Source organism: Falco rusticolus, chromosome 10, assembly GCF_015220075.1.
Source record: "Falco rusticolus isolate bFalRus1 chromosome 10, bFalRus1.pri, whole genome shotgun sequence".
Classification (NCBI taxonomy): domain Eukaryota; kingdom Metazoa; phylum Chordata; class Aves; order Falconiformes; family Falconidae; genus Falco; species Falco rusticolus.
The window spans coordinates 37,270,518-37,295,023 of NC_051196.1; the positions used below are offsets into that span (position 1 = coordinate 37,270,518).

Sequence of the window (24,506 nt, forward strand, 5' to 3'; positions counted from 1 at the left end):
CGCCTGGCTGGATGGACAGCCATGAGCTGGGCAGGCATGTGAGAGTGAGGGCTGGACAGATAGCTAGGAAATCCTTGCTTTGCAAGTATCTACACTGCATTACAGCTGTGTCATCCATCCAGTTCCTTTTGGTTACCTCTTGCTCTGCTCAGAGTTTGAGCCAGCCTAATCTGTGTGCTGTTAAAGAGACAGAAAAGCAAATATTTGCAGTCACTGAAGTATCTCTTACAACAGGATGCTTTTCAGTTCACAATGAAGATGTGATTTCAGTCTTCCTAAAGTGGAGTGAACCATCTCCCACCAGCTTTGGCAGCCCCCGGATCAGCCTCATCTCCCACTTCCAGTAGATGAGCACAGCAGCTGTGGGTCCTACAGGTGGGAAGCATTGGCAGTGCTCAGCCAGGGCAGGAGAGGAGTCCCTGCTGTGCTGAGCAGGAAGCTTCTTCAGGCAAGGCTATCATCTCCTGCATGATTTGAGATTTCATACACTGCTCAGTGTCTGGAGCTGCAGATGTATTTTGCAGGAGGGGCTGCTGTAAGTGAATTCAGTGTGGCTGGCCTGAGCCTGCAAACAGGCAGCTCCAGTGCTGCTGCTGTAAACCGTGCCGGAGAGGAAACTGATGCCTGCTGGGGTTCAGAGGGGCTTGGGACACACAAAACTGCCATAAATTGGGTCAGGCCATCCGCTGCACCTCAGAGACCTCTGAGCATCAGCAAAGCCACTGGGAAGAGGAAGGATAACTCCCCAAAAAACACAGGCTGAGGGAAAAGAAGGAAATGGGGCAATGCAGCAAAACCAGCCCCTTCCCCTGGTCTCGGGGATGTGTCCTTTGCACACCCTGGCAGCCCCTGCTGTGACCATCTCCTAACCAGGGTCTCCTGCTGCCCATTCTGGGTGCCTTCCCTGTGGTGGGGGGCCATCTGCCTCATCGCCGTGGTGCCTGACTTGGGGCAGGGGGCACAGCAGGGACACGGGGCAGCTATCCTGGGAGACAGCCTTTGCCCGGTTTGTGAGCTGCAGGATCATGGATTTGGGAGATTTAATTTCAGGCTTCTTCATTCTTCCAAATTAAAAAGATGGTGGGGAAGAGGCTTGTTGGGTTTTTCCCTTCCCTGACCCCACATCTCAAGAAAGTGCCAAGGATTGCAGAGAGTAATTGAAATGTAATGAAAAGACAGTAATCCATCTTAAAGGGAAACCAGCTCACAGAGGATGCAGCAGCCACAGCCTGGTGGGCACCAGGGGCTGGGGGAGTCCCGACTACCCCCCTAGCCCTGACCCACATGCCCAGCAGCAAGGCTGGCACCCCACACTGTGGCTGGCCATCATGTGAAGGGATGCCCAGGTCAAGCAGGACAGGCAGGAAGATCTGGACCTGTTGGCAGCCCTGCAAGAGCCCACAGAAGGAAAAGGGAGCGGTAAACCCTCTGCCATATAGAAGCAAGTGTCCACTCTTGGCAAGAGCACAACCAGCCTGGGAGAGAGGGAGCTCCCTGCCCTCCACTGCTGCCAGCCTTCCCATACCTTCTGCTCCTGCCCCACCAGCCCCCCCCCCCCCCAAACTTCACTTTTCCTTCCTTCCCACTTGTCCCCACAGCCCCCTCAGTCACTCCTCCCTGCCCATCTGCTTCTTGAGCCATCCTGAGCCAGCCCAGCCCCCAGCCCCATTCTTCCCTTACAAGCCAGGCTTTGATTGCATTTCATTTATTTTCATTTCGTTTATTTAATTTCATTTCATTTCCCTATTTATTTTGAGTCCTAAGGCAGTTTTACTTTATTCTGAAGCCCGGTGAACACAAAAGCAGTGATGCTGATGTGCTTTATGGTGAAGCAGTCACAGGGCTGAAGTCTCTCAGGAGTGCCTGGGAGATTTCTGCTTCAAATATTGATTGCCCTTTGTAGGAAAAGACTTATTTACTATCAATACCCAGAGACATCCCATTATAATCAAATCAGCACTGTGTTGTCTCCCAGGGGACTGTCTGACTCCTGTAGCACGATGTGATGGGAGAAGCCCATCAGAGCCAGGCTGGCCGCAGGCAGCTGAGCCCGAGCGAAGGACCGTGCTGGGCATCCAGAGCTGGGGCATGGCAGAGAGGCCACAGTGGGCAGAGCTGAGCCTGGGCAGATCAGGTGCCATTCGCGCAGGCTTTGGGCTCCCTGCTGCCTGCAGGGCTTCCCCTCCAAGTCGGGCAGGGTTGAGCTTGCCCGTTTGTGGCTGTTTGGAGTTTAAAGGAGCAGATGGATGGCTCAATCTGGAGCCTGTCCTTCTACACCCATCCTTCTCTTCTGTCCAGAGGGTTTCCTTTGAGAACATCTCCTGGGGCTTTTTGTCACCCCTCTTCAACCACTGCGCTGATGCTGGCTTGCACAAAGCAGGAGCCAGACTGCCTAGACCATCCACGCATCTCTTCTGCGGCATCTCTCCAGCCAGCACCCACTGCTGCTCCTCCAGCTTATGTGGGTGCTGTCCCACGGGCAAGGGACTCCAGGAGGGCTGGTGCACCCAGCTGCTGAAGAGCACAACGGGAGAAGGATGGCACCCACAGGGACTGTGTGCAGCTGGACACCAGCCAAGGCTAAGGCTTGTGTTGGGTGTTCTGGCAAGAAGGGCGGGTTTGGACCGACGTTCCCCCAGCTCAGGCCAGGGTAACAGCCACCTCCTCATGCCCAAAATGCATGGGCACTGTCTGTACAGTGGAGACGCCCGAGGGCCAAATCGCCTGTCCCACACTGCCAAAACCCAGGCCAGCGGCAGGGCACCAGGCTGTAGGTGAAGGCGGATGGACCAGCTGCAGGGCCCGGGTCAGCAGCACGGCAAGGGGACCCTCCCCACGGGGCCCGCAGCTTCCCAGGGGGCAGGACCGAGCAAGCCTTGTGTGGGGCCACAGGGCGCCTGGGGGGACGAGAGCCGGGCAGGTTCACCCCGGCACTGTGGCGATGCACTCGGTGGGGCTCACCGCGGGGCGGCCGGCAGGGCAGGACCCCCTGCGCTCACCCACTCTCTGCCAGCCCCTGCTCCAGAAAGACCAGGTTTGCTGTGCCAGTCCACTGGGAGCTACAGAGTTAAACTGAGACTTTTTAAAACCCATCAAGCTATGGAATACATAGCACTTCTTTTTTTGTGTGCTTCCAAACAATTATTTAAAGCCCCAGCTGTTTTTCATTATTAATACATTTTTTCCCTGTGTGAGGAATGAAAACAAGCCTGTCAATTCCTATTGCCCTCAGCGACTGCTGACGCCGCTCCCCACGGGGCTGTGGTGCTAGCTGCTTTTGCTGACCAGGCTGCACAGTCCGACGGGCTCCTCAGGGACACCGGAGTGGAATCTGGCTAAACAGGGAGAACCCAGGAGCCCAGACTACCAGCTCTGCTTCTCACAGGAACACAGCATTGTCCTACTTGTTCTCCAGGAATAAGCAAATGATGTTTTTTTTTCTCAAAAACTCGTCAGTGGCTCTGAGGGCCCAGGCACTATTTCCCTTTCCAGGTGCGTGTTGGGGAACATTGGATCATCCCAGTGTTGGAAAATGGCTCTTCTGCACAGACCCCTGTCGTCGCAGCTCCCAGAGCAGCACCTTCGTCTTACCAAGGAGCAGCTGTTCAGCTGTGTGCACATGGTTTGGGGCCCTGGATTTTGAAAAAGTAGTCTAGGATCTCATGGTCTGGATTTTTACACCCATAGGATGCCTCAGTGTTTACGAGTTGCCTTTAAGCGACACTCAAACTAAAACAAAAAAGAAATAAGAAACTAAAAGGTAAAAGGAAGTAAGAATTAGTTTATGCACTATGTGATTTCAAACAGGTTTTAAGTATGGAAAATCAACTCATCGACCGACAACTCATCTATATGTTCATTGATTTTCTTTAAGCAGCCCCCTAAAGTTTGTCTTTTTCCCCTGTATAAGGCAGTGCAGATGCGGATCCCTCCAAGCCGAGCAGGACAGGGTAAGTGCCCCGGAGAAACCTCTGTGAGGAGCTCCCCTGCCCTGAGGGGATGCCTTGCCCAGCTGCCCCGCAGGAATGCCTGTCCCTGCTGGATGGGCCATGGGTGGCCAGCCCCAGTCCCTCGCTGCGGCAGAGGACCATAGCAAGGGGCAGATGGCCAGGCTCGAGGGTGACACAGCTCCCCCAGGAGCGATGCAGCAAGGCAGGAAAGATCGGCTGAGCAGCAAACAGCTTCTCAGGTCGGTCTCTGAGTGTTCAGAAACACCTCTGCTCTCATCATAGCTACTGAAACAATTTCCTCCAGGGTAAAACATGCCATAAGCCAGGGCACTCATTTGAGAGGGGACATTTGACATCATATCACATTAGCGCAGCTGCAACACACAGAGCAGGGCTGCCAGCCCCCTTCCAAGATTCAGTAACCACAGAAACACAAAGCATAATGCAGAAGATGGGATGCTCGGCTCCAGACTTCCCTTGGCTCCGGCAAGGCCCATGTGCAGTGTTTGACAGCAGGTTTTTCTCCAGCCCCCTGAACAAATGGGACAGGAGCAGTGATTTGCTGGCAGTGCCCCTGCTAGCTTTTGTTACTGGCTAGGGAAGGAACTCTATTAAATAAACATGTGCAGAGACCAGAAAAATAGCAGCAGCATTGTTTAAGCAGCCTGTGCTTGAGCACTGAGACAGACAAGCACTTAAACTGCAGCTAGAAAGAATGAATCCTTCCCCTCCTCCTCTCCTGTACCCTGTTCTCTCCAGCCCCTGCTCTCATGCCCCTTCTCTTCCCATCCTGCTTCTCTCCTTCATCCTTCAGCCTTGGTGGCGTTTACTTGTAGAGCTGGGACAGCCCTCACAGGGACACCCTGGTGAGGAGTGGGCTGCCAAAGAGGTTCTTGGCAGGCTCTGAGCATCTGTCCTCTTCCTGCAGGTGCAGGGACATCTGCGGGGGAGCACGGTCAGTGCCTCTGCAAGGGCTCTGCTGCACCATCCCTGAGCAATGGTCTAGGAAACACTGGAACCATGAAGGGCTTGGGAGATAACAGAAGCCGCCACCTCTCCGATAACCTGGACTCCCCTCAAGACTCTCTTTATGCCCCCCAGGACAGGAACCCTTATCTCCTCAGCCCCACTGACTCCTTCACCATGGACCCCCGATTCCCAGCCCAGAATACCCTCCATGGCGACTGTCTCCTTCCACTCAACAACCAGATCTCCAACAGCAGCACTTTCCCCCGCATCCATTACAACTCCCACTTCGAGGTCCCAGATGACAACCCTTTTCCAAGCCATGCCCAAGCCACTAAAATCAACCGCCTGCCTGCAAACCTCCTCGACCAGTTTGAGAAGCAGCTGCCCATCCACAGAGACGGCTTTAGCACCCTCCAGTTTCAGAGAAGCGATGCAAAGCACCGGAGCGAGAGCCCTGGCCGCATCCGGCACCTTGTCCACTCTGTCCAGAAGCTGTTTGCCAAGTCGCAGTCTCTGGAGGGCCCCACCAAAGGCAACGTAAACGGCAAGAAGGGGGTGGATGACCCCAAGCAAAACCGGAGGAGCAAGAGCAAAGACCGCGCGAAGACCTCCGAGCCCAAGCGGAGGAGCAGATCTAACATATCAGGCTGGTGGAGCTCAGATGACAACTTAGACAGCGATACCTGCAGCTACCGCAACCCAATGGGCCTCATGACGCTGGGCCGGCAGCCGGACCACAGCCAGCCAAAGTATTTCATGCACGCTTACAATACCATCAGCGAACACATGCTGAAATCCTCCAAGAGCAATAACGACCTCAAGGTCACCCCTTGCACCAATATCCCCATCAACAATGACTCCAACTACATTAAGAGGGGCTCCTGGTCCACACTGACGCTCAGCCATGCCCGGGAAGTGTGCCAGAAGGCCTCTGCCACGATCGACAAAGCCTTGCTGAAATCCAAGTCCTGCCACCAAGACTTAGCCTACCACTACCTGCAGGTGGGTGCAGCCGGGGGTTATGCTGGCTCGGCACAGGGGGAGCGCAGGCAGGCAGGGGGTGCCCTTGCAGGAGGCTCCCCATTGCCCGGTGGACCCTATCAAACCGCTCCAGGTGGGTCAGCTGCAACCCCAAATCACATTGCCAGGAGAGCACTGGGGGGGGTAAATTCACCAAGGCCCCGGGGTCAAACCACCACACCTCCTGTGGGGACACCGATGCTGGTGGGGTCCAGCTCCCCCAGCTGCAGTGCTGTCCCAGGATCCCCCAGCCCCTGTGCTGGACCAGGGCAGCGTGGGGAGGAGTGATGTGCTCACACACACTGCAGAGCCGTGGCACTCTCTGCTGTGATCCTCATTTGGTGTGGGACCCCAGCACACCCCCACTGCCCACCCAGACCTTGCTGTGGTGGGCTAGACCCTTGGGCAGCCAGGCACGTAGCTGCCCACATGTAGCTGTTTCCACTCGGTGCCCAGGCAGCTGGGCATGCCGAGGGGCTGTGGCTCGCATCCCACCCAGACAACTCCCCAGCCTCCAGGTGAAGCACCGCTGCCATCTCACAGTCTGAAGGTCAACAGTAATAACTAATGCTTAACCCCTTATATCCATGCATCACAAGGATGTGCCGGCGTGCCCAGTGAGCCCTGCTCTGCAGAGCTTCCCCGGAGCCCTGGTAGGACCTGCAGCTCTGCAGGCATGGCTGCCTTCGCTGCTCACCCGCACACGGGGCAGGGCGGTGGGGCCAGGAGGGCAGTGTCAGCCGCCCCGCTTGCATGGCAGAAGCCTGCATGGCTGATGCTGGTTTGAAAACTGCCCCCCCCCCGGGCCATCACCGAGAGCGCCAGGTCACTGGGGCTGTTTCAAAAAGTGGCGCTTGAGGAACATAAATCTCGTTGTGCCCTAGAGAGAGGAATGAAGATAAATAAGCCAGGCCTGCATGGGGAAAGGAGGGGACTAGTCTATGTATGTAGATCTCCAGCATCCTTTTTAATGTAAAGGTGTCATGGGCTCCGTGGCTGTGACCAGCAGGCTTAGAAGCTTTAAAGAGCGATAAATCATCGAAGCACACTCTGCTTCCAATACCTTGCCAGCCACAGCTGCAAATCAAATTTCAGAGGGACTTACTGCATCAGGAATGTCATCAGAAAAAATGTTCCCGGCCTGCTTTTTTTTTTTCTTTGCCCCAGTCCTTCCAGTTAAGCATTAGGAGGTGAAAGAGCTGCAGACAAAACATGCGCCGGCACTGATCCCCCTCTGGGTGCGGCGGCAGAGCCCAGTGCAGGCAGCCCCGGGCACCGAATGCAGCCCTGGCAGCCCCTTGTCTTCTGGGGTTTGGCCACACTGGGGGGACGAGACTGCCCTGCTCGTTATTCCCCGCGCATGTAATGAGCCTCCGTTTCTCGACAGCCTGACGGAGGGCTGTGGGCACAGCTGGGTGGCGTGAGCCCGGCCAGCAGCTGGGCAGCCCCACCACTCGGCTGGGAGGACACGGGTGCCACCCCGCTGCAGCCGAGCGAGCCCCCACGGAGGTGGGACCAGCCCCTCAGCCCTGGGCCGACCGACGCAGGCAGCGGCCAGGTAGGGATCTTGTTTTGAGGGGAAGCTTTTTACCCAGCTCCCTCCCTGCCCTGACCCTCCTGGGACCACCACACAGTGTCGGCAGCCTGGACCACCAGACTCAAGAGCACCAGCCTGGGCAGGGAGCAGCTGGCAGCCACCAGCGGCATGGCTGGAGGGGCACTGGGGGATGCCAGGGTGTGCAGCCCCTGAGGCCAGCAGCATCTTGCCACCAAAGCCAAGACACTGGGCAGCCAGTCCAGAAAACATGGATGATGCTCGGTGCCTCTGCAAGCTGACAGGTTATGGATGCTCGGGCTGACCTGGCCCCCAGCTGCCAATGTGAGTCGCCAAGGGCAGGGCACAGGGCTCAGGACCCTTGGAGTAGGATGGGGCGACTGTAGCCAGATGCCTCCCCAGCGTGGGAAGGGGACTAAGTTGGCAATGGAGAGGTCACCTCTGGAGCCCAGTGTGTGGGAAATGTCCTTTTGCAAGGTCACGTGTCCCCTGCCACCTGCTCCCCCCTGGAGCAGGACAAGCCCACTCCCTGCTTGTACCATGGTGAGAGACCATGTGCATCTGCCTGCCCACAGAGCCCGGTGCTTGAGGGGCACGGAGGCCCTGCACAGGGCTGCTGCAAGGCAGATGTGCCTGGTGGGTCCCAGAGGTGGAGAAGTGCCCTTCTGGCATGAGGGAGGGCAGGGGGAGTGGGAGGAGGACAAACAGGACCCCCCAGCCTTCAGGCTGGTGTAAGCCCCCAAAACTATTCACCTCCTCTGCCCCATTTGCAGGCTCTGGGTAGTCCTGGGGCTCACTGGGGGCTGTCAGGGGTCCATGTGATTTTTCCAGACCCAGACATTGGAGCTGAGAGTGGGTGATCACCCAGTTTCAGGTCCAGCCCTGTCCCATCAGGGCAGGGGGTTTCTCAGGGGCACCCCAAGGTGACACAGCACTGTCCTTAGAGCAGAGTCCCCAGGAAGGGACGGTCCTCTGTTCTCCCCTCCCCATGGGCCCCATGTGCAGTGGGTGATGGAAGGGAAGAGACTGAGGGGTCAGGTTCCCAATGGCCAAGAAGCTCCTTGGAGTGAGGGGTGCCCCAGACAGGGGGTGAACAGGGGCAGGCAGGGCTGAGCAGCGTTTCTGCCCCTGGCACAGGCTTAGACCCATGTCCATGGATACCCATCGAAGGGACAGGCAGTGTTGGGGCTCCCAGGGGACAGAATCATACCGCAGGCACCATTAGCCTGATGCATCATCCAGATTAGCCGGCCCAGCCCCACTTTACAGTCAGACTGCACCAGAGCTTCATTAATCTTCACTATCCCCCAAAATAAATTTGCAATCAGGAGTGGGTGGCTAGTTCAGTGCTGGCCACTCCACAGATGCTGGCTGCCCTCATGCCAGCCCCACAATGCTCCCACGGGGCAAGGAAACACAGCCCAGGTCCTTCCCAGAGGGTGCCCTGCCAAAAGGATAGGTGGGGCAGCCGGAGCTCCAGCTTGCTTTCTTGCCAACGTGCCTGAGACCACACATAGCCCTCAGGACACCACGAGGGGTCCAGCCCTGGAGGGAGCACCAGTGTACCCGCATTGGGCTCAGTCTCTGCATTGGTGCCTGGCTGCATGGCACGTGCACCCTGCATCCCACGGGCGCCTCACCAGGCGCGTTCATGTGTGGTGCATGTCTGTGTGTGACAAGGCTGGGCTGCATGTCAGAGCTGGCACGTGTGTGAATGGAAACCCTGTTTGCTCTGTGAGTCTCTCTTCCCCCAGACCTCACCGAAACAATGGCAGCAGTGCAGCTCTCTCGCCCCTGCACTGGAGTTTTCCCCTTCCCTCCTCTCTCCCCCCATTAATGTTCTAGGTGACTGGGGAATGCCCCAGGCAGAGTTAAGATGGGGGAAACCTCTGTGTGCCCCTTTCTTTCCTTTTCCCTCCACGCTCAGCTCTGACATGGAGAGCAGAAGAGCCAGAAGGCACTGCTGCTTTGCCACACACAGTGTTGTGGCAGGATGGCATCAGTGGAGCCCAGCCACGTGGGGTGGGCACGTGCCTGAATCCCGCATGCCTGCACCACGGGCCACCACACAGACCAGGCAGAAAGGGGGGGTCACATCCTGAAGCTTAGCAGAGCATCTCTGCTGTCCGCTCCTCCCCTCCTGTGCAGCCGCTGGGCAGGGTGGATCCCCAAGCCCTCTGTGCCATCAGCTACCTATGAAGGCTCTCGACCTGGGCATCCTCCAAAACACCAACAGAACCACCGTGGGCAGAGCGAATCCTGCATCTGTGAGACCGGCATGAAGAGCAGCAAGGCTCCCATTGCCTGTGAGGAACCTCCTGAGTTTCTCTGTGCCAGCGCTAGGTGCAGCAGAAGGCAGACCCCATCTCCACTTTGTCCTTTCTGTAGTACATGTCTGTGTCCAGAGCCCAGGGTCTCAACTGCCAGAAAAGTCACTGCCATTGAGGTGCTGCACTGACCACCGTCAAGGTCTGTCCCTTGGCAACAGGAAGTGCTCGTGGCTCTTCAACCCCATCACAGAGCTTTGGAGACTGTGGGACAGGCTCCTCACATCCTCAGGTGCCTGCAGGGGCAGAGAAGCACCCTGCACGATCCTGAACAGCACCTCAAGTACCTGCGCTGCTTTCGAAGATCCTGAAGGGCACCTATTTGTCTTTTCAGGTGTAGCACTTCTGAAACACTTGTCCTGCACTCTGTCCCATAGGAGCAAGAGCTGACAGAGTCCCTGTGGACCCTGTGGGCAGAGGCAGGACATGCTCCGAAATGGGGCAGCAGATTCAAAGGGTGTCCTGCCAAGTATCTGCCTTCCCCTTGATGCTGCTAAACTGGAATGTGGAGCACCTTAAGAGCAGCTTTGCTTCTTGCTGCCTTTGCCAAGGTGCAAAGTAGAGGAGAGGCAAGGGAAAGGGGAAACAAAGCAGCTCAGTTAGGACGAGCAGGCTGTCACAATGCCACGGAGAAGCTGGTGGAGGCTGTCTGTAGGAAAGGGACAGGGTTGTACAGGGCAAGCCGTGCTGTGGGGTGCTTGGTTCATGCTGCCATGGACAAGCTGCACCAGCAGAGACGTACTGAAAATGCTATCTTTGTGTTGCTTTGCTTAGAACTGAAAATGCCCAAGGCCAGGAGGCAGATGCACAAGCCCAGGCAGAGCTGAGCAACCCGCAGACCCAGCCCTCAAGCAGCAGCATCAGAGCAGCCGCAAGAGCCTGAGGTTTTAATGCCCACTCTGCCCTTGGGCTCACTGGGCTGAGCCCAGCACCTCTCACTGCCCCACAAAATACAGCATTTCCCACTTCACAGGGGATGGTCATGAAGTTCCCTGGCCCCTGCCTGGCATGCCTGGCTGCTGGCAAACTCTCACCTCCTTAGCCAGGGGCTGCAGACCCAGCCCCGCCTGGCCAGGTTTGTGTTTCACGTGTGAGCCTGGCTCCACGTCAGTCCCCACCTGGATCTCATGCACAGACAACACAATGCCCCTGGCTCTCTGTTCCGTGTCCCACAGTAATATGGGTCCTGGCTCACAGGCACACAGTGTGGCAGGAGCCCCACCACCAAAGCGGTCCCACAGGCTGTTTGGGTTTCTGCTCCACATAGCGCTGGGGTCACCCCCTGCCTTCTCCTGAACACACACAGCAGGCAGCAGGCTGGCAGGACATGGGCTGAACCCCCGGCTCCTTTGGGCAGAAGAAAGCCCTCAGCGCCAGCTAAGCTGTTGGCGTGGACTGAGCCTGCATCTGGCACGCCCCAGGCCCTCTCAGGAGAACAAGAAGCCAGTACCTGCAGATCTGAAGCTCATCTGAAGATGCTGCACCCCAGCAGCAGCAGACAGCACCCTCAGGCCAGCTCTGGCTCCCACAGAACATACCTGCTGTGAACAAGGAGGGGAATGGGAACCATGCAGCGCTTGACAGCTCTGGCTCATCACAGTCAGCTGCAGCACAGCCCTGCGCATCCCCAGAGCACTATATAAACACTGGCTGATTAATCCCACAGCTCCCTGGGGAGCTGGACATGTCCAAGATCTCATCTAGCAAAATCAGCATGGATATTCTGGGCAGCACAAGCTGTGCTCAGTGCAAGGCCCTTCACTGCTCCCCATGGCACTCCCCAGCCAGCCTGCATCCCACAGCAGCCCGGGGGACCTCGGGCTGTCCCAGGGTCTGCATGGATTGCACATCACTGCATTCCTCACATCTTCCCTTGCTTTTCCTTGCCCAAGTCTCCTCAGCTCAAGGGCAGGTCAAAGGCCAACTACAAACCACATCAGACATGAAACCAGAGCTTGCTCCTGGCAACTCAGTTTGCCCCATCTTTCTCCTGGCCCATCACACACCGCATGTGGCTCTTGTCCCGATCAACCCTGGCCAGGAGTCTGGCTCTGCTGCCAGCCAGGCACCCAGCTGTGCCTCTGGTCACCTACCCAAGCCCTTCATAGGGCAGTAGGCAGTGGTGTTGGTTAATTCGGGTGCTCAGTGCTTCAGGCCTCCAGCGGAAATATGAGCTCACCCGTCTCTAATGAGGGAACAAGTGACCATGTCTGCCTTAAATTAATTGCAAAGCTGTCACTTCAGTGAAGTTAGAAATGCTTTTCTTGCACAAGGTACGACTCACCTCTGTGCAGGGAGGCCAACACAAAGTCTGCATGCCCAAACTGCTCTAGAGGGACTTGTGAGGGCCTGGCTTGGCTTCAGAGATGAATTTCAGCCACTGAGAGTCCCATCCAGCTCAGAAACCTTAAAAGGTGTCGGACCTAGTGAAGATCTGAGCTCTGATGCACAGGTCCTCGTATACAACAGCTCTTGATCGCCTTGGCCTGAACAGTGTGTGCACTTTATATGAAATGAGCATGGGCTTTGCATCAAACAGCCGTGTGTCACTCCTATCCCAGTGCCCAGCACAAATCTGGTGAGACTCTTCCCTCCCCGTGCCTGGCATTGTGCAGCTTGTATCAACCGTGTAAGCATGGTCCAGCGTGAAGGTGGTCTGCAGTGGCAGTGGGGTGAATGGCTGTGGGTAGATGTGCTAAAACAGCAGCAATCAAACACAGGGCTGCCTGGCATGAACCGGTAAGGGAGGGTTGGAAAGGAATTGCATTGCCCATTCCCACTACACTCCAGCTGAGGGTCCAACAGTTGTCCTTGCCACTGATCCCCCCAAGTCCCCATGATCCTGCTGGTCCCAGAGGTGCCATCCCTCACATCTGCTCATGCTCCCCTTACTCTTGCAGGTGCCTCAGGGGGAGTGGAACAACACGCTCTCTCGGGACAAAGACAGTGAGATCCCGTGCCGGCGCATGCGGAGCGGGAGTTACATCAAAGCCATGGGGGATGATGATAGTGAAGACTCAGAAACCAGCCCCAAACCATCCCCGAAAACTGCAGCTCGGAGGCAGAGTTACCTCAAGGCCACCCAACAATCCCTGAGTGAGCAGAGCACCACACAAAGGTAATGCTGGAGCTCCTCTGGGAGCTCTGCACAGGTCCCCAGGGGCCACACCAGAAGCAGTCCTTGGGGTCTAGCCAGCAGCACCTACATGGAGAACCCATGTGGGGACCCAAGCCCTGAAGGGCTCCTGCACCCCAGCTCAGACAGCCCACAGGGTTAGCCCTGGTGTTAGGAGCCTGTTCCATGTCCCTGTCCCCTCAGTGATGGGGAGGGCACTCCTTTGATGGAGCTGTGTGGATTTCCCCTGTAAGCATCTGCTCCTCTGAGGGAGTGCAAAGATCCCAACCCCATGATGCTATTTAGACATGGAAGATGCTCAGCCAGCACGACTGAGGACACTTGGCACACAGCCCACAGGCTACTGGGACTGTGTCATCTGCTTTGCCTCCACGGGTGTCCCAGGGACTGTGGGACTAACCAGAAAGTGCCCCACTGGCACACTAGGCTGGGTAATAGCCTGAGGCCAGGAGAGATGAGCTAAGAGGTCTGGGACCAGGTATTGAGGGAGGAAGACCCAGAGTGGCCTGAGCCAGATGAACAGCAGAGCAAGGGGGGCACAGCAAAGGCTTGCTGGGTCAAGAGGCTGGTCCTTGCAGGATGGGGTCTGTGTGGACCGCCTGACTGAAACTGATGCTGTCGAGCATCCTCACCAGCTCCTCCGCTTGCCAGGATAAGTACCCAGGGGCTGTAACAGGCTGCCAGTGTTTCAGACACTGTGGCTTGGGAGGATGTGAGCAGCACAGAGGGGCAGGAGGAGTCAGGAGCCGCTGTGGGTGACCGGCTGATGTTCAGCAGACAGAGCCAGGAGGAAGTAAGGGTGCAGCAGGAGGTGTGGAGACCCCTCACGGTGGCTTCAGATTGCAGACCAGATGCTGCTTTCTGCTGAGAGATGGTGACAAAATTAACTGTGTGGAGCTCTGGAAATGCCTGCTCTGAGTCCATCCCCGTTCCCTGCCCTCACGTCCGCCTCAGGGGGAGCAGAGTTGGGTCCAGGGGTCTCTGATGCAAAACACTCAAGCCGAGTGACTGACGTTCCTCCTCGCTTGTGCTCGTTGTCCCTTCAGGTCACTCCAGCAGGGTCTGAGCTTACCTGGGCTGCGGGGGCCGGGCTGCAGCCCGCGGGCGGGCGGCTTTGGGGAAGGGGCTGACTCGGGGCAGGGTGTCTGAGCTGGCCGCCGGGGATGCAGCGGCGTGGGCGAGGGGCGAGGGCAGGGCTGGGCGTTGCTGCCAGCGCTGGGTCCCCAGCAGGAGGTTTGCTGGCGGGCAGGATCCTGCCTGGGAAGGAGGGTGCTGGGCAGCCCTCAGCGCTGCGCTCCAGTAGGGACTTCGCGTCCCGGCCGCCGGCCCCGGCAGCGCCCGCCCAGCCGCGCCGGAGCGAGGGCACGGCTGCCACCTGCCGACCGCCCCTCGGCCCCACCGCGGAGCTTGCTGGGTGCCGGGGCCTCTGGCGCTGCGGGGCCACCTCCCTGGGACCACCGCGGGGTCCCCGTGCCAGGCACAGCCCCGTGCCGGCCCCCGCCAAGGCCCCGCTCTCCCTGCCGCGGCTGTCCCTGGGCAGCGTCAGCCGTTCGGGGCGAGGGGCTGCAGGGGCAGCGCCAGCCCCAGCCGGGGCGAGCGACAAGGGGGGCGACACGCCATCTGTCCCCGTGAGAGGGTCTCTGCCTGCCTTTCGGCTGGGTTCCCCACGGGCAGGCTGCGATGGCGGGGCAGGGCGCAGGCAGCCGTGTGGGCACAGGGAGGCTGGCGGTGACACCACCTGCGCCGGGACGCGCCCGAGTCGCACCACGGGTGTGCGATGAGCTCGCGGACAGAACCCTCTCAGACCGAGGGAAACAAGGCAATAAACAGGTAGCCTGGCGCTCGGGGCACCACGTTGCCCTTGGCCACTCAGCGGTGGGTCCCCTGGGGTGTCTCCTCCATCACCCCTGGCAAAGAGGCTACTCCCTGCTCTCATCACACCTCAGGATGGAGACTCAGGAGGTGCCAGGGTCCTCCCTGGAGGTCCACAGGCCGCACAGGGCTCCTGCCCAGCTGGGACGCACCCTGCCCTCAGCTTCACAGTCCCCCAGGCTCCCTGTGCACCCCTGGCCCTGTCAGACATGGAGGAAACAGCACCATGGGCAACTCAGGAGGAAGCGTCCTCACAGCTCACCCAGGCTGGCATGGCTAACCATGTCCTCCAACTGGTCTGTGACAAGGACTCCTTCATGCAGGGTTTCATGGTGGAATAGAAGAACAGGGCAACCTCATCCTTCCCACATCCCTCCTTTTCCTCCCACATCCCTCCCATCCTTCCAGCAAGGTGAGACGGTGCTTCCCTCTTCTCCAGGAGCTGCAACAGGGGCTGAGCAGTGGGCTTGGTGCCCAGCATTGTCCCCGTGCTGCCATGTGTGCCTGTGCCTGGCAGAGGATGCTGCAGCCAGGGGTGGGCTGGCTCTCCTGGCAGGGTGGCAGCTCCAGCACAGCCCCCGCTCTGCCCTCACCGTGGGGACACCCCTCACACCCTCTCTTCTGCTGGCAGGAGCCTGGACCGCCTGGACTCTGTCGAGATCCTCCTACCTCCGAAGTTCCCAACCTGGGAGGAAGAATACAACCAGATCTCTGACGGCGTCAACGAGTCCAGTTGCATCAGCCAGGTGAGATGCTGGGGTGCTGAGCCCGCTGCACCCACACAACCCCATGAGAAAAGGGCCGGCTGAGAGGAAAGAGGAATGTCTTCTTCCCACTTCAAAATAAGGCACTGGCTGCACTCTAGGAATTGTATACACTATTCTCTGGCAGCTTTAAAGTATCAAGGCCAGCTCCTTAATTATTACTCATATTAGACACCCCACCCCCCCCGTGCTCTCCTCCCAGCACTGCCAGTGCAGCTGAAGTCACTCTGCCATGGCCATGGATATGGCAGCCTGGAGCCTCCAGGATACAGTCAGGGCAAACTGGGTTTAACTCCCTGTCCCACGCTATGTTTCCCCTTGGGATTACTCTGGAGCAGCTCGGGGCTTGAGTGGCTCTAAGCCAGCTGCCAGGACATAACCATGCTGGGATAAGGCCCTTGCAGAGGTCCTGTGTGCTTATCTCAGCCCGAGGGGGCCTGTACTTAACGTATGCAGGTGCAGGTCCCCAGGGCAGCAATGGCTCCACAGGCTTTGCCCAGCCATTCTGCTATCACCCTGGCCTCTGTCATGTCCCATCTCTTCACACGTGTCTGCATGGGAACACATGCACATGCATGCCCCTCCTGTGCTGCTCCGCTCTCTGCACAGCGGTCAAGGGCAGCAGCACAAGGCAGGGGTTAAAGCGGCAGAGTGGGCATCACACAGTGCGTGCTGATGTTCCCCTCTAATCGTGTGGGGCTCTGAGCCCTCCTCTGTCCCAGCCCAGCCTCTCCAGCCCCATGGCTGGTTTCTTCTGCTGTTGTGGAGCAGCTGGAGCCCTTGGTGGAAGGCTCTGGGGAAGGGTGCGGGGCATTGCTTGTGGGCATACATGTTCCTTGTGGTCAGTCTCGTTCCTTGTACCTCGACAGCGATGTGCTGGGTGTCTCATTGCACAGAGAAGGGGTCAGGACTGTCGCATTCTTGTCCTTTGCATGTAAATCCATGCCTGAAGCCAGGTCTCTGCTTGATGACGATGGGTGGTCTGAGTCTGGGCTGTCTCCCTGTCTAAAGCTGCCATTTAGCAGCTGCGTGCAGCACCCCCATGAAGAGATCAGAAGGTTCTTGGAGCTGGAGTGTCTGAGCAGCCCACGACACACGCCAGGAGTTGCCCAGGCAAACACCCCAGAGCCAGACTGGTCCCACTGTGATGCTGGGGGCACGGCGACTGCCACAGTGCCTGCCCAAGCCTGGGGCTGCTGTCCTCACGTGCGTTCTGCCCGCTTTCCCCCAAATCAGAGTTCAGTTGCAGCTGAGCTGGGATTTGGAGGCCTTCCACAAACTGCCTATCTGTTGATCCAGGATGGAGCTGGTACAGCCACCAGTGTGTGCTGCTTTCATCCTCTGGCAGGTCTGACCTGCCCTTCCATCCAGTGCCAGAGTTCATTCCTCCTCTGCCCTCATTTTTGTGTGACCTCCAACACCTTCCTTGCTGGGCAAGACCCTAGTGTCCTCCCACACAGAAGCATCCCCAGCTCCGAAAGGCAAGTCCACTCCACTTGGTTTTGTCCAGCTGACCTCCACCTTGCAAACCTCTGGAATTCCAGGGTTCACTGGGTGCACACATCAGCGTCCACCTGTCACACCAAGGGGATCAGCAGCCAAAGGGAGCCAGCTGGGGACCCCCAACACTGTGTATTCACACTGTGAGCCGTGCCCTGTGCAGAGGGGCCAGGGCCAGTACCCAGAGCCAAGCCTCTCCCCAGGGTGCATTTTGAACCTGGTTTCTTCCCAAGATGGGTCACCTTGGGCGGCTCGCCCAGGGCAGAGCTCATAGGGTGGATGTGTTCTGCAGATGGGGTGGAGAGGAGGAGAAGGCATTCCTCCCCACAGGCAGTGCAGTGTCTGTCAGGCCTCTGTCCTTATGCCTAGCATGTGCCGTGGCTTTGCTATGGAGAGCAGGCAGCATCGCTTCCGTGTGGCTTCTTCCTGGTGTGCGGACAGAGGAGAGAGCAGCGAAGTGGCCAGCCCAGCCCCATCAGGGTGAAGGACAGTTTCCCCAAGGTGGAGCACTCAGCTTGCCCATCCACCCCGGCTCTCTCGGCAGAGACCCATCTGGCTCCTGGCCACCTGGCGAGGTGCTGGCCAACACTGAGGACTTCACAGAGGTGCTAACTGGGAGCCACACCAGCCCTTGTCCAGCAGCTGCAGGCAACCCATGTGTGCCAAGGGGTGTCCCAGCATTGTGTGTCCCAAGTGTGCCCTGTGTATATATATTGATATATGGTGCATATAACAGGCTGAACACATCAGCAGCTTCTCTCCGTCTGGGAGGTGTCCCGTGGAGCTTTGCCATGCCATGTTTGTGCCGCTGTCTGAGAGGCCTGTGCGGCATCTTGCTTGGCATCTTATGGGCTCTGAAGTTTGTAACGAACTGTCAGCAGCAGTGGCACTAGGGCACAGGCCATCTGCTCCCCTCGTCCTCGGTCCCTGTGCAATGGCTGTCTGTGTGAGGGGCTCCCCCATTCTTGGCCTTTAACCTTCTCCACCTCTTTCTTCCAGATCTTTGGACCCCCCTCACTTATCCCTCAGATATTTACCCATGGAGAGCAGGTACCGTCCCGCTGGCATTTCCCCTCTTCCTTCCTCATGGAGCTTTCTTGGGTCAGCCTGGACACCCACGACAGGGTGCGAGGCGGGCTGTGGGGTCAGCCCATACCTGGGGCCAGCGGCAGGAGAAGAGGAGGAGGAGGAGAAAAAGGAGAAGGAGAAGGAGAAAGAAGAAGAGAAGGAAGCAGTGCTCCTGACCTGGGCACTGCAGGGCAGCTGGAGAGCTTGATTGCCCTGGCCCTGGAAGGGAGTTAGGGACTGTCAGTTTTAGGGGGAAAGCTGATGAACTTTCTGAGCTAAACCTTGTGGAGCTCACATGCCAGTGCTGGGCAGGAGTACAGTCCCTGAGGCCAAAGAAAGGGCCAGGAGAGATGGAACTGGGCAACAGAGCCAATCTCAGCATCTCTCATCTGTATTTCAGAACAGTCTGCTTTGGGCTGGCTCTGGTTTAACACGGGTGAGCCTCTCCTGAGTTCAAGTTTTGCCAGCCACTGCTACTGGAGAGCAGGGCAGGGCTGAGGGCATGGGTGGGAGGGAGGTGGGGGAGCAGGAGAAGCAGGGAGCAAAGCTGCCCCTGCTTGGCTCACGCCTCACCAGTCCTCCGCCGGGGATGGGGCTAGGACTGGTTCCTGATGGGGCCACTGGGAACCAGTTCAGGCAGCCTGTCCCTGGTCAAGCGTGGCCCGCACCCCCCACCTTCGCTCTCTGTGCCACAGCCTGCTCTAGTGCCAGGCCACCTCCCCGCACGGAGGAGCACGCCTGCCCTAGCAGGGTCTCGCAGCTAAGGCTGGGGTCTACCACCAGTGCTGGTGGGGCAGGGGGACCTGTCACAGGCTGGACAGGGATTTTAGCCTCACATTCTCCCAGCCTCTCCATCAGAGACAGGGGGTGTTTCACAGGCACTGTGGCGGTAAGTCTCTCCTACTCCACAGGCAGGGACCCACTCGCATCCAAGGAAGGTCCCCTCTTTCCTCTCTCTCAGCAGAGAGCCCAAGCATCCTGCATCCCACCAGCACCAACCACTGCACCTCCCAGTCTCGTCTGCCATAACGAGACCACGCAGCGTGGCAGCAGGGTGGCTGCAGGGAGAGGGGATGGGAAAGGGCTGCCTGCAGACAGGGGGTGACTGGCTCTGCCCATCTTCCCCTTCAGGTGCCGGAGACAGAGCTGGGGGAGCAGTATGAGGTGGTCTGCGACACTACCTACAGCGAGGCCGAGTCGGCCGCCGCGGAGGTGCTGGACCTGCCTCTGCCCAGCTACTTTCGCTCCCGGAGCCACAGCTACCTCCGAGCCATCCAGGCGGGATGCTCCCAGGAAGAGGACACGGGCTCCGTCCGGTCCATCTCACCCCCGCCGGCGGGCAGCCTCAGCGGCAGCAGGACCCTGCCCACCAACAGCAGTGAGTGCCAGCAGTGTGTGGCGGGGAGGCGGAGGGGAAAGTGCATCATTTTCTTCAAGGCAGCCTGTGTCCTTCTTGGCTCCTGGCCAGCCCCGGTGGTTCAAGCCGGGCACAAGGGGCTGAGAGGTCCCATCCTGGGAACAGTTTTGGGAACTGGTTAGTAAAGGTGATGCCTTGGTGCTCCTAGACGTGGTGGTACCTGGACATCATGCCAGGCAGACACCAGAGCTGGCAGGAGGAATCTGGCATCTCACCAGAGCTGTACAGTGCTGCCTGTGGCGTGGAGACAGACAGCAAGCCCTGTCACCCACAGGGATGCTGGGGTCAGGTCCAGCAGGGCAGGTTGCTCTTGCCATGAGCTCTGGCACCGAACCACAGAGCTGCGGGGGGTTCAGCCTCAGGCTTTCTGCCACAGGCAAAGCTGCCGGAGCGCAGGAGTGGACTGATGGTGGGACTACAGACACACTGTACCACATCCCAGCAGAGGGGGGAGTGGAAAGGGGAGCACTGGCAGCCCTCGTGCCCAGCTCCAGGCCTTCCCACCCAGAGACATGCCTGTACCCTCACATCTCTCCTGCAGTGGTCTGTGCTCCAGGGCCATCACAGTTAAAGCCCACAGGATGAGGCAGGGACTGGAAGAGATCTTCTGGGAGAGTCTGGCTGCTTGCTTAGCCCCAGCCGTCCTTCCTACTGCGCTCTCCACTCTGCTTCTGTCCCACACTCTTCCCACCCTGACTCACCCCACTCCCTGCAAGCCTGCCCCTGCTCCTTGCTGGCAGTACAGCTGATGCTGAGCTCAGCACTGCTGCAAAACCAGGCTAACACCAGAAAGAAACAGCAGATGTAGCACAGAAGGGGGCTTTCAAAATAACTGGTTGTCACCTCTCTCCGATGTGACCCATCAGAGATCTGCTGATTTCCAGAACATCCTCCAGCCCTTGGCATTGGCTGCTGGGGCTTGGGGAGGGAAACATTTTTGATGGAGGGGGTGAGGAACAGAGAGGAGCATCTGTGTTTGTGCATGTGTGTGATGGCGAAGGCAGGAGGCATATCTGGATGACAGTCACACCTTTAATCAGCACCCAGGCTCAGTTGCCCCTGCAAATGTGCATCACTGAGGCTTTAATTGGTTGGTGTTGTATGAGAAGGGCCTCCCAAGCAGCAAACTGGTACCTCTCAGCTTGATGTCATCAGTCTGGACCAACAGACAGAAGTGGGTGCACCGTCATCTGCAGGTTTAATGGTCACTCATGGCTTCTGCTCCATGCAGGGCTCTGGGGTAAAACAGCTGGCAGCCTTCACCTGTTTCCTTCCCATGGATAATCTCTTTCACCAGCATCCATGCACCAGCCCAGATGAACTGTTCCCATCACATGCCCAGTCCCTGAGAGAGATTTGGTTTATTCTCCATAGGGACACATCCCAAATGGGGCACCAGCAGCAGCAAAGACGTGGCTGACACAGGCTTCTTATTTTTTGAGGATGGCATGGGGCTTGAATTGCAAAGCAAAGGGATTCAGCCACCAGCTGAGGGCATGAGGAGGTGCAGCAAGCTCCATTTCATGGAGGGCTGCCAGTCTGGGTCTGTGTGGGGAGCACAGCCGGGTTGAAGAACCTTGACAGCTGTCACACCTCTGACAAGCCAGTTCCTCCCACAAAGCCTGTGTCACTCGCACATTACAAGGCAATTAGCTCCCATTTGACAGCCAGCAACACAGATGATGAGCTGCCCTTGATCAACCTTAAACAAAGCTTTGTGCCTTTGCAAAGCTGGAGACTCAAAAGCCCCAGTGAAACATATTCATCTAATTGCCAGGCGTTCAGCCGACAGCCATGCTGGCTCCTGAGGATTACAAAGGGCTCCCCAGCCCCAGTTCCTTCTTATTAGAGGCAGCACTGGGAATTGCTTGCTTAATAGACTGCTTGCAATATAGAGCTGAATATTTGAAGTCCATGGGAAACAGGAAAGCAGACATGAGCAAAGCACAGCAAAAGGAGGTGAGAATTCCCAGTGCAGAGACCCCAGCCCAGTCTCCAGCCAGCACACCCGTGACAGCAGGGAAAGCTCACACCAAGCCAGTTTCTATGCAAGCTCTTCCCAGTCTTCCCTGTGCCATCTGGTAACGTCACCCTTACTTAGAGCATCCTGTACTGGGATTCAGCAGCCTGTTCCCAGAAAGCCCAGGTGCCCAGCTCCTTATCCTGTGCCCAGATCTCTTCCGGGAAGGCCAGGGCACCCAGCTCTGCCTCCTCCTCCAGGCCTGGGATGTCTCTGTTGATCTGTCTTACCAATAGTTAAGATATCCCTGAGAGTGTGAGCCCCGGGGAACAGCAACTCGCCAGTTCTTTCTGCTGACCCCGTGATGGCATCCCCGGCTGCAGACCCCCAGCCCGGCATGGGAACCCAGAGAAGAAATAGCTCAAGAAAGTCTAGCCCTTCAGGCCAGCCCAGCCTTGATCCAACCAGAGCCAGGCATGAGGCTCATCCTTGAAAGCCACCAGCACTCCCATAAAAACTGCCAGGGCTACTACACACACCCTGTGCCCATCCATATGCCAGAGCTTTGCCAAGCCCAGGCTGGATGTGAGAGCACTACCTAGGAGAGATACTCCCCAAAGTAGTGACAGTTGTGCCTCCAACCTCCTTTCTGTCTTCTTTTTGTATCGCTTTTTTCCCCCCTTTCATCACTAAATTAGAGAGATGGCTCCCAGGAGCATTGCTGTGCTGGGAACCCTGCCCTGCCCTGGGAGAAGGCAGATCCCAGCCCAGTCCCCCAGCACTGAAGCTCTTGCAGGGGGAGCAACGTTGTTTTTAGTGAAGGAAAGACAAAGTGCCTGCACACCTCCATGCAGTGCCACAGCACAAAGCAGCATTGTGCTGGCCAAATCCCCAAGGGTTGGTTCGCTGTGGGACAATTTTCCACAGCTTCTGGGAAAGTCACATATTGCTGGCTTGTGAGGGATAGGTACAGATAACCTTCCTGCTCCCTCTCCACCTCCTCCTCCTCCTCCTCCTCTGTGCATGGTGATTAGCTGGTGTCTGGGTAGGAAGGCAAGCTCTGCTCCTCTCTCAGCTGTCATGGCCTTTTCTTCTTTGTGGGGAAAAAGTAGCGGTGTGAAGGCAAAGCAAGAAACAAAGCAGGCCAGGAGACATTGTTCAGCCCACACGAGAGGCCACAGCTGAGGAGTAAAGCACCACTGTGACCCCTTTGCTAATTGTATCAGCCAGAGTTGACCCCATACGGCCTTTGAGGAGAGAGACTGTTATCATTCCCTTCAGATTTTCTCCTTCTTTTTGACCTAGATTTCACATTCCAGAAATAGCTTTCTCTGACATACCAGCAGGAAAGGGATTAGAGAGAGAGAGAGAGAGAGAGAGAGAGGAGGGGGGGAAAGATTTCTGTTGCATGCTCCATTAGTGTTTGTAAGGAAAAAAAAAAGGTACATATCCACATTCCATGATCTATTCATATGTCTGTAGGACACACAGAAATTGATGACAACCGTTTCTCTCCACACTTACCTGTTCATTTTGCACCTCTAATATTTTCCTTATTATGGAAACTCCACTGCCAAGCCCTGCGCCCAGACAGCGCTCCCTTTTCCCCAGGAAGCCTGTACCGTGGCCACAACCCCGCTCCGCTCTCCAGCTCCACCACCAAAACCAAAATATCTCTGTCCTTCTGCCTCGGCAAAGCTGCGCTTGGTACTCTTTGCTGCCAGGTTTCAGCTCCACCGCAGGCAGCACCCAGCGCAGCAAGCTCTCTTTCTGCTGCCTGCTGTGCACACGTGTGTCACTGCCACCCAGGAACGGCTGCAATGGGTTTGAGCCCCATGGAAATGCCACTTGCCCAGATCCCTGGGAAGGGGGGAGCTGAGCCCACACATGATGCTGTGCTGATACAAACAGACACAGGGGTGGTGGAAGCAGTTGCCCACAGACTTAGTACTGGGAAGTGAGCACGGTTCCAAGGTCCTGGCCAAGCCTGCCTTCTCCCAGCAGGGACCATCTACAAAGGAGTAGAAAGGCAGGCAGCTGCCAGTGTTTTCCTTTGGTAATACAGACAGCCAAGTCCTTCTTGTTGTTTGCTTTTATCAGCCTTGATGGCAGGAAAGGGAATCAGTAGTGCCGTCCCTGTGGGAGAAAAGGAGAAACCGAAGCACCAAGGGGTACCTCAGCTTGCTCAGAGCCTCTGGGAGAGCAGCAGCAGGGAGCCCATGCATGGTCTAGTGCTCTGCCCATGAGGCCGTCCACGGTGGTTGGAGAGCAATGTGACAGGTAGGGCACTCACCTAAGGCCTCTTCTCAGGCTGAGGGGGCTACTAGCATCCCGGCATGCTGGCTCTGCTGCCTTCCAGGTCAGCACAGAGCTGCCCTTGCACCAGGCAGTCGCAGGTGCTGCTTGCGTCCCTGTTGCTGGTGATGATCAGCACCTCTGCACCTCCCTCTGTTGCCACGGGGCTTGTGCCATTGCTGGAGCAGCTCAGCAGTGACCGATGACAGTCTTAGCTAAAACACACATGTGCCAGGACAGCAGGACTGGGTGAGGTTTAGTAAGGCCATGCACCCAGGCCCGGGCATTTGCAGGATTTCAGACAGCATGGGCAAATGAGGATTTCTTTGTGCATGTTTCTCTTGTTCTGGGTTGCCTTTCCTCTCCTTCATGCTCCTCCATTCCTTTTTCCATCTACTGAGCCCTGACGTGGGTATTCCTGGGGATTCAGAAAGAGATCGGCTCAGAGCTTTGCAGAGCCACTCACAGCCTGTGTGGGTGAGGGGCTCTCAGCACAGAGCTGCTTGCCACTCGCAAGCACTTGAACTGAAACCAAGTTTTCTTGTTTTCCTTGGTAGGCAGGCAGTGGAGGGGAGAGGCCCTGGGCTGCAGGTCCCAAGCCTCAGGACTGGCTCTCTGCTGGGTCCTCCTTTGGCCCCACTTTGCTGTCCTGTTTCCGAGAGCAGAAGCAGTA

The 24,506-nt window shown here is 57.5% G+C and overlaps 1 protein-coding gene across 3 annotated transcripts in view; it reads left to right on the top strand.

The window, feature by feature from the left end:
• DLGAP4 (DLG associated protein 4) overlaps window positions 1-24,506 on the top strand; it is a 157,618-nt gene that overhangs the window by 88,338 nt on the left and 44,774 nt on the right. For 2 of the 3 annotated variants that reach the window (XM_037401642.1, XM_037401638.1), the window contains exons 4-8: window positions 4,879-5,921; window positions 7,327-7,497; window positions 12,722-12,939; window positions 15,461-15,575; window positions 19,293-19,539. In XM_037401642.1, coding sequence (XP_037257539.1) covers window positions 4,971-5,921; window positions 7,327-7,497; window positions 12,722-12,939; window positions 15,461-15,575; window positions 19,293-19,539 — 1,702 coding nt within the window. In that variant the 5' untranslated portion in view covers window positions 4,879-4,970. The remainder of the gene's footprint in view (window positions 1-4,878; window positions 5,922-7,326; window positions 7,498-12,721; window positions 12,940-15,460; window positions 15,576-19,292; window positions 19,540-24,506) is intronic. The other variant, XM_037401639.1, reaches the window with a different exon arrangement.